Source organism: Furipterus horrens, unplaced genomic scaffold (assembly GCF_987537825.1).
Source record: "Furipterus horrens unplaced genomic scaffold, mFurHor1.1.pri manual_scaffold_16, whole genome shotgun sequence".
Lineage (NCBI taxonomy): Eukaryota > Metazoa > Chordata > Mammalia > Chiroptera > Furipteridae > Furipterus > Furipterus horrens.
Genome location: NW_028327186.1, coordinates 3,583,407 through 3,595,848, shown reverse-complemented (window position 1 = coordinate 3,595,848; position 12,442 = coordinate 3,583,407). Strand labels below are relative to the sequence as shown.

The following is a 12,442-nucleotide window of genomic DNA, read 5'->3' as shown; positions in this document are numbered from 1 at the left end:
CCTTAGACACCATGAACGCAGCTGTCATGGCAGGCATTTTTGTCCTAAATAAACTTTTGCTTGAGGCCCTTCTCCACTTCCTCTGGCACCTAGCGAGGGAAATGATGAGAACATGTCAGTAGAATATAAAGTATTCTGGGAGCCAGAAGGTAAGAAAAGAGTGTAGTTGTTATCATGACAGTTCGATATGTTCTCTTTTTTTGCAAAGACTCTTCCTTCATGCCCCTGGGACACATGCTCACCCAGAAAATAGCCTACCAGATCGCCTCCGGCCTGGCCTACCTGCACAAGAAGAATATCATCTTCTGCGACCTGAAGTCGGACAACATTCTGGTCTGGTCCCTGGACGTCAAGGAGCACATCAACATCAAGCTGTCGGACTATGGGATTTCACGGCAGTCCTTCCACGAGGGCGCCCTGGGCGTGGAGGGCACCCCCGGGTACCAGGCCCCAGAGATCAGGCCTCGCATCGTGTATGATGAGAAGGTACCCACCCAAGCCCGCTGCCGTCCCCTGGCCCAGCCCAGCCCCACAGCTCAGGAGCCCAGGCCCCGGGTCAGGCCCGCCAGGTAGTCGTAGCAGCACCTGTCACTTCTGAGCTCTGTGCCCCAGGCCCTGCACCCGAGTGGATAGGTCCTTGAATAGTTGCTTCAAGAATGACCTAAGCATCTGAGGGTTGACTTGGGACCTATGGCTATTAACCAAAATAGAAAAGGCAAGTCAGAGGAAGAAAAATAAGAGCTTCTTAGTAGAAGGGAACACAGACGATGTATTTCAAAACCAAGATTATAACAGGGCACTTCACAGTGATGGATGCCTGAATGGACAGATGGATAATGGGTGGGTGAATGGATGGATGGATGGTGGATGGGTGCATGGATGGATGATGGATGGGTGGGTGGATGGATGATGGATGGGTGGGTGGATGGATGATGGATGGGTGGGTGGATGGATGATGGATGGGTGGGTGGATGGATGGTGGATGGGTGGATGGATGGATGGGTGGGTGGATGGGTGGATGGATAGGTGGACGGATGGATGGACAGATGGATGATGGATGGGTGGGTGGATGGATGATGAATGGGTGGGTGGATGGATGGTGAATGGGTGGATGGATGGATGGGTGGATGGATGGTGGATGGGTGGATGGATGGATGGGTGGATGGATGGATGGACAAATGGATGACGGGTGGGTGGGTGGATGGATGGTGGATAGGTGGATGGACTGGTGGATGGATTGATGTGTGCCTCCCTTTGGACAGGCCCCATGTTTTCCTGGTCTAATGGTATCTCCCAGCTCCCTCCCCGTCCAAGCCAGCTTGCGAGAGCTGCTGGGCCCAGGCAGGGCTCCTGACTTGGCTTGCCTCTCTGCCCAGGTAGACATGTTCTCCTATGGAATGGTGCTCTACGAGTTGCTGTCGGGACAGCGGCCTGCGCTGGGCCACCACCAGCTGCAGATCGCCAAGAAGCTGTCCAAGGGCATCCGCCCAATTCTGGGGCAGCCGGAGGAAGTACAGTTCCATCGACTCCAGGCGCTCATGATGGAATGCTGGGACACAAAGCCCGAGAAGGTATCCAGGGGCACAGAGCCTGGGGCCTGGCACCTTCAGCGGCTATGGTGGAGGATGTGGATCGCTAGAGCCCACGTGTGAGGCTGCCTGCCCACCCCTCACAAAGGGTCTCAAACAAATAGGGCAGTTCTTCTCTGCTCACCTGTTCTAGAACGGGATATTGATAACTCCTAATGCAGCCAGATCATTTTTGTTGCATGTATCTCGCTATCAGGACAAATGAACTTTCTTTTCCTCCCCAACTTTTGTGTTGTATCATCATGCACACGAAGCATACCAGCCCCTTTGTAGCAACACAGTCCCCAGGCAGGAGCAGAGAGCCTCAGTGTCTCTTTGTGAAGTAATGGGAAGAAGGTTTGCTCATGAGAAACAGGGGCCACCTTATCATTTTAAAGCTAGTTGTTCTGGAGAAGGCCAGCGGTTTCAGGTGGAAACTCATTTATGACTTTAGAAGGTGCTAATTTAATGTATTGGGAGTAAATGAGGTCTGAGAAAATTTCTTTAAAAGATTGTACGTCCCTAGACACCGGGGCTGGAATATCACAGTGTAAACTGACCTTATCACTTGAGTACCACAGACAACCATGACCCAGATGAGTGGAAGGGTCTGTTTCTGGCGTCTGTTTTGTCTCTTGTTTCAACTGGGTCTTGAATGAGCAGACGCCATTCCTTCCTCCCTGGTTGAAGACCGTTGGTTCGGTGGGCCGAATGGGCACCAGTGTGGTTGTAAAGGACCCCAGCTCACATCCCTGGTGGCCTCTCTCCCTCAGCGACCACTGGCCCTGTCAGTGGTGAGCCAAATGAAGGACCCCACCTTCGCGACCTTCATGTACCAGCTGCCCTGCGGGAAGCAGACCTCCTTCTTCTCGTCCCAGGGCCAGGAGTACACGGTGGTGTTCTGGGATGGGAAAGAAGAGTCCAGGTAATATCCGGAGGCTTTCCATGCCCTGCTGATGTCAGAGTGGGAGCGGCCTTGGAATTGGGGGGGGGGGGGCAGTCAGGGCTGACCATGGTGGGAAACAGAGAGTTCCCAGTGGACTGAAAGCCTGATGGAGCCTGCTCAAGAGAGAAAACTGAGTCCCCCCCATGTAGACATGCATGTATGGGTTTGCGAGTAAGAGAAGCAAAGAAGAGGTGGTATCTGCTAGGGGCGTGGAAGGCAGGGAGGCTTTGTTTTAAGATGGGAGCTATCTTTAGTTTAATGGTAGAGGGGGTAAGTGATTCTGGGGCTCAGAGAGAGGGGACAGTCACTTGACTGGAGTTGCTGAGTGGTGAGAGGAAGAAGAGGGAGTCTTTCTTTCTTCCCAGTGGGAATGGCCTTTGTCTGCCTGAATATTTAAGCATTCGCAGGCAGGCAGAACCAGGCTCTGCCCAGGCCATGAGCAGTCCTTGAGTTGCTGAGAACATGAGGTATCCAACCCCGGGTTCATGGGGAAGAACAAGGCCCACCACCGATTTCCTCCTCCAAGGCTGCCGACCCCTGGCCCCTGTGAGCTGACCGCACGCTTGCTGCCCATTGTAGGAACTACACGGTGGTGAACACAGAGAAGGGCCTTCTGGAAGTGCAGAGGATGGGCTGCGCGGGCATGAAGCTGAGCTGTCAACTCAAGGTCCAGAGCTCTCTGTGGACGGCCACCGAGGTAACACCCCCCCCCCAACCCTGTGCAGGGCTCTCGTCATTGTGGGCAACACCAGGAGCCAGACTGAATAACTGAAAATACAGGCCACCAGGTTCATTTGAGTTTCCAATGACCTCAGCCCACACCTGCAAGACCCCTAGGGTAATGCCAACAGCCCTGTGACCCAGCAGCATCTCAGCCTGCCTTGTCCATGGCTGGTGATGAGGACTCAGCCATGATGAGTGTCAGGGGCAGAGTCCCAGCAGGAGGAGAACCCTAGTCGCTCAGTGGGCTGGTGACGTGACTGGGTTTCTTATAACTTCACCAGGTATACCCCACAAATCCATTCAGCTCAGAGGCCTTGTGCCTTCATATCAAAGAAGTCGGCAGAGCCCTGGGCTGGTGAGACTCAGTTGGTTGGAGTCTCTTCTTGTCACCGACGGGTTGTGGGTTCAAGTCCCAGTCAGGGCGCTTATGATCCTGGGCATGTGCAGGAGGCAACCAATCAATGCTTCTCTCTCTCTCCTTTCCTCTCTCTCTCTCTCTCTCTCTCTCTGTCTCTCTCTCTCTCTCTCAAAAGCAATGAAAAAATGTTCTCGAGTGAGGATTTTCTTTTTTTAAAAAAAAGAAGGGCAGCCGAAGGCCAACATTGCTATATTCTAAGAAGTCCAGAATGTCCGCAAACAGACCTTCTGAATCTACTCGGGTGGGTGGGTAGGTGGGGTTATAAACTGGTGCAGCCTTCCCAGAAGGCAGCTGGGTCACATGTTCAGAAATGCATCCGAAACCTCGTCACACCACATAAGCCTCGATCATTTCAGTCTTAAGAATTTGTTCTAAGAAAATAACCAAGACACACACAGAGACAGACAAACGTGTCTGCAAGAATGCTCAGCCCAGAAGAGTTCATAGTCATGAAGACTTAGAGAAACAGACAACATCCGGGCAACAGATGAACCGAATGGTGGTACACATGCATGTCGACAGTGAAGAAAGCTCACACATCGTTCCCCGCGTGGACTAGTAGGCGGGGCCCCTGCCTGCAGTGTGTGCCATCACGGGAGGGGGAAAGCGTGACAATGGTAGGAACGGAGGCGCGCACACACACACACACACTCACACACAGTACCCTCATCACTGAAAGTCTGTGCCCCAAACCCCAAAGGTGGTTTACTCAGGGCAGCGGATGATGGGCAATTTTATTTTTCTTCTTTAGACAGTCCTGTAGTTTTCAGTTTCTACAAAGAACAGAAATTTAAAAACAACCAGAAATCTTCCAAACATGTTACTTTCAAAGGGAGTCCAAGACCTCGGGGGCCCTCGTAGGAATATCAGGCACATTTCAACCCAGGTCTCACGCTGGCTCCTCTGCCTCCACAGGACCAGAAGATCTACATCTACAGCCTCAAGGGCATGTGTCCCTTAAACGTGCCACAGCGGGCGCTGGACACTCCGGCTGTCGTCACCTGCTTCCTGGCGGTGCCTGTTTTAAAAAAGGTGAGGTAGGAAGAAGGTGAGCGCACACCTGACCGAGTCTCCCTTCCTGATTCTCTTGGGGGTGGGGACCAAAGCCACGCCCCTCTGACAGCCACCCCCCCTTTCAAAGCCACGCCCCCTTGCAAGCCACGCCCAGGTCACTATCCACAGTAGAGAGTCAGGAGACCTGGGCCATCATTCGTGCCCATCCGGTTTGGGAGAACACCCGTGACCACTAGTAAGACTAAGGGCTCCGTGGAAAGCTTGCGTGCCTCGTGCAAATAGCACGGTCTCGGATTTGGGTGAAATGCTTTCCTGGTGCACGTGGTGTAAAGGAGCGGTCCCGTGGGCCACTCCCCGTGGCCCTGTCCCCATCCCTGTGGGGCAGCCAGCTCACCTCACCCTGCAACTCCGCCTCCTCTGGAGTGTCCACAGTCAGCCCCAGACCTGGGTCCCTCTTTGTCCTGTATGGGACCCCAAGGTGGTGCTCTCCTCAGCCAGTGAGGCTCCCCAAACTCCCCCTCGCACCCCAACCCACCCAGCACCGCACTCTAAGGGGGCCCTTCCCACCAGGAATTCTGGCTGCACCCACCTTTCCCAGACTACCTCCCCTTCCGTTCTCAAGGTCAAGGCCCGGGCCCCAGCTCAGAGAAGCTGCCTCCAGCAGCACCTCTCCCCCCACCCACCCCCGCCCCTCAGCCACCTTCTCAGGCTTCTCTGGCTTCTGGAATCCAGGCGATGCTCTCCCCCTTGTTCTGCCCTGAGACCCCTGCCCGAGGCTCCCCCATGACAGGACCTCAGCAAGGTGTCATGATAGGCGTTGCTTCGTGAAAACGTGTTGGCTGGCGTCATCCGATTTCAGCGTTCCCGTCTGTAAAATGGGGATGAAGAGATTGTAAAAAGGATCTCTGGGCATTACATATCCAAAGCTCCAGGCTGTGGCGCTGGGTAAACATGAGCCTTATTATTACTTCCTGAGGGTCCCAGAATATGTGCACTGTCCTCTCCACCCTACCACGGTTTCAGTTCTTAAAAAAAAAAAAAAGCTGTGAAGTCAACCTTGGAGTCATTTATGACTGTGGCCCCACGGGCGAGGCCGGGCAGCCTGGGACCCCGTCTGCACCAGCGCGCAGGGGAACTCAACACAAAGCGTTATTTGAGGCCATGGCTGGCCGGAGCCCCCGAGCCAGGGCACCACCGCCCGCACAGCCGGAGGGAATAAAGCCGGCTCTGTGCAGAGAGCTCCCTGCCAGGGTATCTGCCCCCCGAGGCCACGGGTGGCAGACCCCTACATTCTTGCATGCACACGTTCGCACCCCGCCGGGCGTGGAGCCCCCGGCCCTGGCTGGGGCCTGAGCCAGCACGCAGATAGAGACGCAGCTCCTGTTTGCCTGGGCTGCTTGCTTTCCCCAAACCCTGAAGATGGATTTCGATCCACGTTCTTAGGGCGTGTTGACCTTGCTTTGGCGTGGCAGGCTGGTTTGCGCTTTACCTTGGAGAGGCCAACCTCCTCAGTCCCTCCAGCTCCCAGCGAGGGGGCTTTCTGCCGCTCCCCCTTGCTGGCACAAGGCCAGGATCCCTGCTCTGTCCTGGCTCTGGCTTTGTCCCCCTGAACTCTTCCCTCCCGGGCCACAACCCCAACAGGATGGCAGGGCTCAGAAGCTATACCTTGTCCCCAGCTTCGCCCAGATGCTCTGGGCAGCCCAGCATTCAACCAGGTCGCTGCAACCTTGGCCTCTTTGCGGTGACCTCTAGTGGCTGTAAAAGAGCGCAGGCTTTCCTGTGGGCTTCGGGAAACCCTGAGGACCGTCAGTGTCCCCTGGACCACAGGCGTCTCCAAGCAGATGCGGGAAGCTAGGAGACTGTGGGCACAGATGCCAGGGAGTACTCCCATGAGAGGGTTGAGTTGGAGGCGGTTTCTTTAAGAATTAGCTCAGCAGGTGCATGTTGTGTCCTGGAGCAGAAAACCAGTTGGGGCCCCAGAGATGAAGGGGACTCAGCCCTTCCCTGTGCCCGGCTGGCACCCAGGGAGGGCAAGTGTGCTGGTGAGAAGCTCAGGCTGCCGGGGGTCTACGCGAGGATAAGTCCGGCCCCCACTTGAGGAGAAAGGGTATCACGCGTCCCTGTCTCCTCCCAGCAGAATTCCTACCTGGTGCTGGCGGGCATGGCTGACGGGCTTGTGGCGGTGTTTCCTGTGGCGCGGGGCACCCCAGATGACAGCTGCTCCTACCTGTGCTCGCACACGGCCAACAGGGCCAAGTTCAGCATCCCGGACGAAGACGTGCGGCAGAACCCCTACCCCGTGAGGGCCATGGAGGTGGTCAACAGCGGGTCTGAGGTCTGGTACAGCAACGGGCCGGGCCTGCTGGTCATCGACTGCGCGACCCTGGACATCAGCCGACGGCTGGAGCCCTACGCAGCCCCTTCAGCGGTCACCTCGGTCGTGTGCAGCTCTGAGTGCAGGGGCGAGGAGGTGGTCTGGTGTCTGGACGACAGGGCCAACTCCCTGGTGATGTACCATTCGGCCACCTACCAGCTGTGCGCCCGGTACTTCTGCGGGGACCCCAACCCCCTTAGGGACACGTTTCCTGTGCACCCGTCAGGCCTGGAGCCACCGGACAGCCACACGGCCAGCCCAAAGGGGCCCCAGGACTCCATCACAGACGTGAGCATCATGTATAGCAAGGAACTGGGCATGCAGATCCTGACCCACCAGGACTCACTGACTGACTACTGCTCCATGTCTTCCTACTCCTCGTCCCCACCGCACCGGGCCCCGCTGTCCCCCTTGAGCCTGCCCTGCTCGCCAGCAAGCTCTTCTAGCGTGCCCTTCTCCACCGACTGCGAGGACTCGGACAGGCTGCTGGAGCCCATGTCTGGCTCTGACAGGTCGGAGCATGAGCTGACCCCTGTGGATGGGGAGGCCTTCAGCCAGCACCTGCAAGCTGTGAAGGTCCTTGCCGTGAAGGACGTCATCTGGGTCCCCAGGTAGGTCTCCCAGCATTGGGGCACAACCTTGCGAGTTTCCACGGCTCTCACTTTTGGGGTGGAGTGAAGGAAGCTGGCAGGCACGGTCACGATCCCTCCATCCATTGGGAGCCACTCCCTCGATTCTGAAACCTGGAGGGATCTCTTTAGCAAATCTGAGAAGGGCCACGCTAACGCGCATCTGCCCGCTGGAGAGCTCAGGGCACCCCGAAGGAGAGCCACGGTCAAGCGTGATCCGGTTTCCTACTGGGAAAGTGCCCGTGCGCCCGGCTTCGGTGCTCTCTCTGCAACCCAATCCACGAGCAGACACTGCGCGTTTGTTGCCCTCCCTTTCTGCACACCAGCTCCATTTCCCCTGGAGAGCAGAGCCCTGGACAAAGCGCTTCCCCTTCTCGGTTCTGGTTTCGCAGGCGCGGCGGAGATATTATCGTCATCGGCCTGGAGAAGAACGCGGGCACCCAGCGGGGCCGAGTCATCGCTATCCTGAAAGCCCGAGAGCTGACTCCATGGGGGTAAGACTGAGGGACAGCTCTTGAGGCCTGGGCTGTGGCAGCCACATCCCTGCCCAGTGGCCACCGCCCTCCTGTCCTCTACAAATAAATGTCCCATCCACCCACGTAGCCTTAAGGCAGGCTGAGGAGCAAGGCGAGGTCCTCTCCTGGGAGGTCAGCAGATAGCGGCTCAACCAGGCATCAGCCACTGGTCACAGCTACCTGTTTCTGGGGAGCCCAGGGCACCTGGTGACCAAGTGCCCTGCCTGGGGTACGTCTCCAGGACCCAAGGACAGCTGCAATGGAAGTGGGGATCCAGGTGACTCCCTGTCCCTCCCACCAAGCACACGAGCCCTTACCAAGGTGCCCCACCTGCCCAGACAGCACCGGGGGTCTGTAGCCACTATTGGGGTCCTACTGTGCTGGACAGGACAGACAGACTGTCTGGACCCAGTCTGCCTGACTGCGGAGATGGGGGGCTGGCACCAGCGGTGTCCCCACAGTGTTTGCACCCCTCACTTTGTCTCCTGAACCCCATGCCATAAATCTCCCTCCCAGAGAAATGCCTGTTTTCCCCAGAGGAGGAGGATGACCCAGGAAATGCCCATGGCAGCTCCGCTCCCTTCCCCCCCATGTCCAGTTCTCTCAGTGGGTCACCAGGGCCAGCGACTCTTGCCCTGGGAGTGATTCTAGAACCAAGATCTGGGCTTGCAGCGGAGTGTGAGCTGTGGCTTTGGACTGAGGTCGTTCCCACCTCTGGGGGAGCAGGTGGGTCTGTAGAGGCCAGGGCTGTAGACCTCAAAGAACCTGCTGTCAGTGTCCCTCCGTTTTCCCCATGTACCCCCCAAAAGTAGGTTTACCGAGAGCCAGGCACGTGCACTCACTGTAGGGAGCACGCGGCTCAGACTGCCAGCCTAAAGGGGGGCCACGGCCTGAGCCCACCAGCTCTTGGCGATGCGTCTGAGACATGGATTCCCTCGGCAGAGCGTTAGCGCGTGCCTGCAATGTGCAAGACCCTGCAGGAGCCGAGGCTCAGGGCATCCTGGTTCCTGCGTGGGTCTCAGTGCCAGGCAGGGAAGGCAGGGCATCATGGGAGCCTCTGGGCAGCACCGCCTGGCGAGGGCCCGGGAGGAGACTGCAAGCCCAGATCGTGCGAAATAACCCAAGCCACTTACTGCCGGCTTTCTGCCCCCTGCAGTAAGTACCCTGCGCTTCCTAAACACGTGGGAGCTTAGAAGGGGAAAGAGTCATGCACCAGGCAAGGGCGTGGAGTCAAAGTCAGAATCTGTCATGGGCCGTGGACGCGCAAACAGAGTTAATGGTATTTTCTGAACGCATCTGCTGTGATGGTATCAGTGCCCTTCCAACGACAGTCCCTTGGGGACCAGAACTGATGCCCTTGGCCCCTCTTTAGATGTTAGGAAGCCTCTCCCCAAGGCTGGACCCCCAGGGAGAAGTGGGGCATCAGGGCACGTGGGTGGGGCCAAGCTGGGAGGTACAAGTGCCCCCTCCCCCCTCAGCCACGCTCTGTCCTCCCGAGGAGGTGCGGAGCAAGGGTCCCAGCCCCGACCACGTGGCAGCCCCCCCGGGTGACCTCAGACCGCTGCCTCTCTCTGCAGGGTCCTCATGGATGCGGCGGTGGTGGCAAAGGACACAGTGGTGTGTGGCTTTGTGAATGAAGACACGGAGTGGCTCCTGGCTGTCTGGAGGGGCTGGGGCACCAGGGAGTTTGACATTTTTTACCAATCCTACGAGGAGCTGGGCCGGCTGGAAGCTTGCACGCGGAAGAGAAGGTAATTCCCGTGGGGTGACCGGCGCTCGGACCTGGCTGGCCCGGGCCAGCGGGCTGACCCCTCTGCCTGCAGCCTGCCACCCTCTGAACACCCAGAAGACGGACTGGGCTCTCCCACGAACCAGTAGCTGCTGAGAAGTGCTGAGAGGTTCCTGCCCCAGGCAAAGGTTTTGGGACTCTCTGGTTCTCTGGGGCGGAGTTGCCTGGATACTCCCCCTCGCCCCATTGCTGGTTTTGCAGCCCTGTGTATGACGGTGGGGCTGGGTGATGGGAACTCCCCCTGCCTCCTCCATCCACTTCCAGGAGCAGGGGAGGGGGACCCTGTTGGGGGCTGGGACACAAGGCGGGGGATGCCTTCCCGGCATCCAGAGCCTGCCCATTTTCCTCCCCGGGTCTGGGATGAAATTACACTAACCGCGCTCCATTGGGGAGCAGTTCGAGGCAGGGAGGGAGGAGGGCCTTGACCCCTGCCCCTTCCCCTGATGGCCCCCGGTTCTCAGCATATTTCACAAGCTCCTGAGTCCCCGGGGCCCGGGGCCCCGCTCGGGGAAGCTGAGATCATATGTCTTCAGCTCGGGAAAGTCTCCGTGTGAGAAACCCCCAGAAGGATCCTGAGCAAAGAGCGCTGCCCAATCTGGACGATGAATGCGTTCCTTTAAGTCACACCGCCCGGAAAGCCAAGAGCTCGCCCAGCGCCGGCACGGCCTTTACATTCTTCTTCTGCCGACAAAAGGAAGGAGACACTCCACCAGCGGGACTGGAGAAAGGGCTCGTGTTTATAGCTTTTGTAAAATAAACTTGGATGCAGCTGGAGCACAGGCCCTGTTTGTTTGCACATAATACTCTTGTGTGTACCACTTTAACAAATTAAGGAACAGCGCGGCCGTTACGCCCCTGCTTGGGAAATGACATCCTATGGGGCTTATAGCAAAATTGGGTGTTTGCTAAACATTGGCGGCACACGTGTGCAGCAGAGGAGAAACAGTGAAATTGTGTGGGCACAACAGCAAGAATGTTTGTAAGGCCCACGCATGCGCGCGCGCACACATACCCCGTGGTTTCCAAGAGTAACAGCCTGAGGCCCCCAAACCCAGGACGGGAGCTTGAGTGTAGAATCATCCCCCAGTTCGCGCTGCTGACCTCCTTCCAAAATTAAATCAGACAAGTCAAACTCAAGATTTGCTGGGGTGTGCAGACCAATGTGACTCCTTTTATCTGAAAATAAACAGACGCTCAAGAATGAAGTCATACTCTCCGTCTGTGGGACGCTTAGAATAGCCCCACAGGCTGGTCCCACTCCCGGCCCGGGGCCGAATGGGTGGTCCCCACGCCCGCTGCCCCATTGCAGTTTCCATGGGCAGATGGCCAGTCTGTCTGTCTCCCCACGTCTTTCGCTGGCTTGGGTGTTGAGTCCCAGAGTAGCTGAGGATCTGTGCCTCCTGCCCACTTCCCTGCCATTCTCCGACCCCGGTCTCCCAGCAGAGCCATGGTGGTCCCCGCTCTCCTCATTCCGGTACCCCACAGCTGCCTGGTTAACCCCCCAAGTGCAGATCAACTCCTGTCCTTCCCTGGCCCCAAACCTGCTCCCCACATCACCTGCAGCAGACAGGGCCCCCGCAATCCAGTCCCAGCCGCCTTTCCCACCTGGCTTCCTCCTCTTCCTGTCCCTCACTACCCTCTAGGGCCAAAATACCGTAAGGAATGGTGTCCCAGAGCCAGCGTAGGGAAGACTTTGTCACAAAAGTCAGAAACTGTACAGGAAGTGGTGCATGAGCTTGACTACAAAAATTAGAAACATAAATGGAAATTATCTCAAAGTCAAAAAATGCACCGTTGACTTGGAAAAAAAATATTTGCGACAAATAAGAGACACGAAGAGTTTGCACCGATCAATAAGAAAGAAAACCCAAAAGCAAAACAGGTAGACATGAACAAGACACTGGCAAAGACAGGCCCATCAAAATCAACACTCAACATCACCCAATGGGAAAGAAAAGTGTCATGGAAATAGTGATAAATTGCCACTTACCACTCTCAGGTGGGCAAAAGTTAGCCAGAAATGATCTCTTGGGTGCCTAAGTGTCAGGCACTGTCCCAGGACACTGATAATCTAACAGACAAGAATCTCTACTTTTAGGGAGATGACAGTGAACAGTGGTCCCCCACCTTTTTGTCACCAAGGACTGGTTTTGGGGAAGACAGTGTTCCCACGGACCAGGATAGGGGGATGGGTTCAGGATGATTCAAGCATGTTACATTCAAACCCACCTCCTGCTGTGCGGCCCAGTTCCTAACAGGCACGGCCCAGTATCAGTTCACGACCTGGGGTTGGGGACCCCTGACAATGAACATACAAACAAGATTGCGGAGCTAGGAGACCAAAAATTGGGGAAATTGGGAGCTAATGACTGAGGGGCTGCTACATTGAACTGAGGGGCTGCAGGTAAGGCCTGCAGGAGGAGGTACCAGCTGAGATGCGTGAAGAGAAGGAGGTATGTGGAGATC

General features: G+C 56.7%; 1 protein-coding gene across 2 annotated transcripts in view; it reads left to right on the top strand.

Moving 5' to 3' along the window:
* LRRK1 (leucine rich repeat kinase 1) overlaps positions 1–11,113 on the top strand; it is a 90,446-nt gene extending 79,333 nt beyond the window's left edge. The window contains exons 26-33 of one of the 2 annotated variants that reach the window (XM_090263862.1): positions 209–486; positions 1,377–1,571; positions 2,342–2,493; positions 3,094–3,211; positions 4,571–4,687; positions 6,804–7,654; positions 8,065–8,166; positions 9,765–11,113. In XM_090263862.1, coding sequence (XP_090119988.1) covers positions 209–486; positions 1,377–1,571; positions 2,342–2,493; positions 3,094–3,211; positions 4,571–4,687; positions 6,804–7,654; positions 8,065–8,166; positions 9,765–9,942 — 1,991 coding nt within the window. In that variant the 3' untranslated portion in view covers positions 9,943–11,113. The remainder of the gene's footprint in view (positions 1–208; positions 487–1,376; positions 1,572–2,341; positions 2,494–3,093; positions 3,212–4,570; positions 4,688–6,803; positions 7,655–8,064; positions 8,167–9,764) is intronic. The other variant, XM_090263863.1, reaches the window with a different exon arrangement.
* The last annotated feature ends 1,329 nt before the right edge of the window (positions 11,114–12,442 follow it).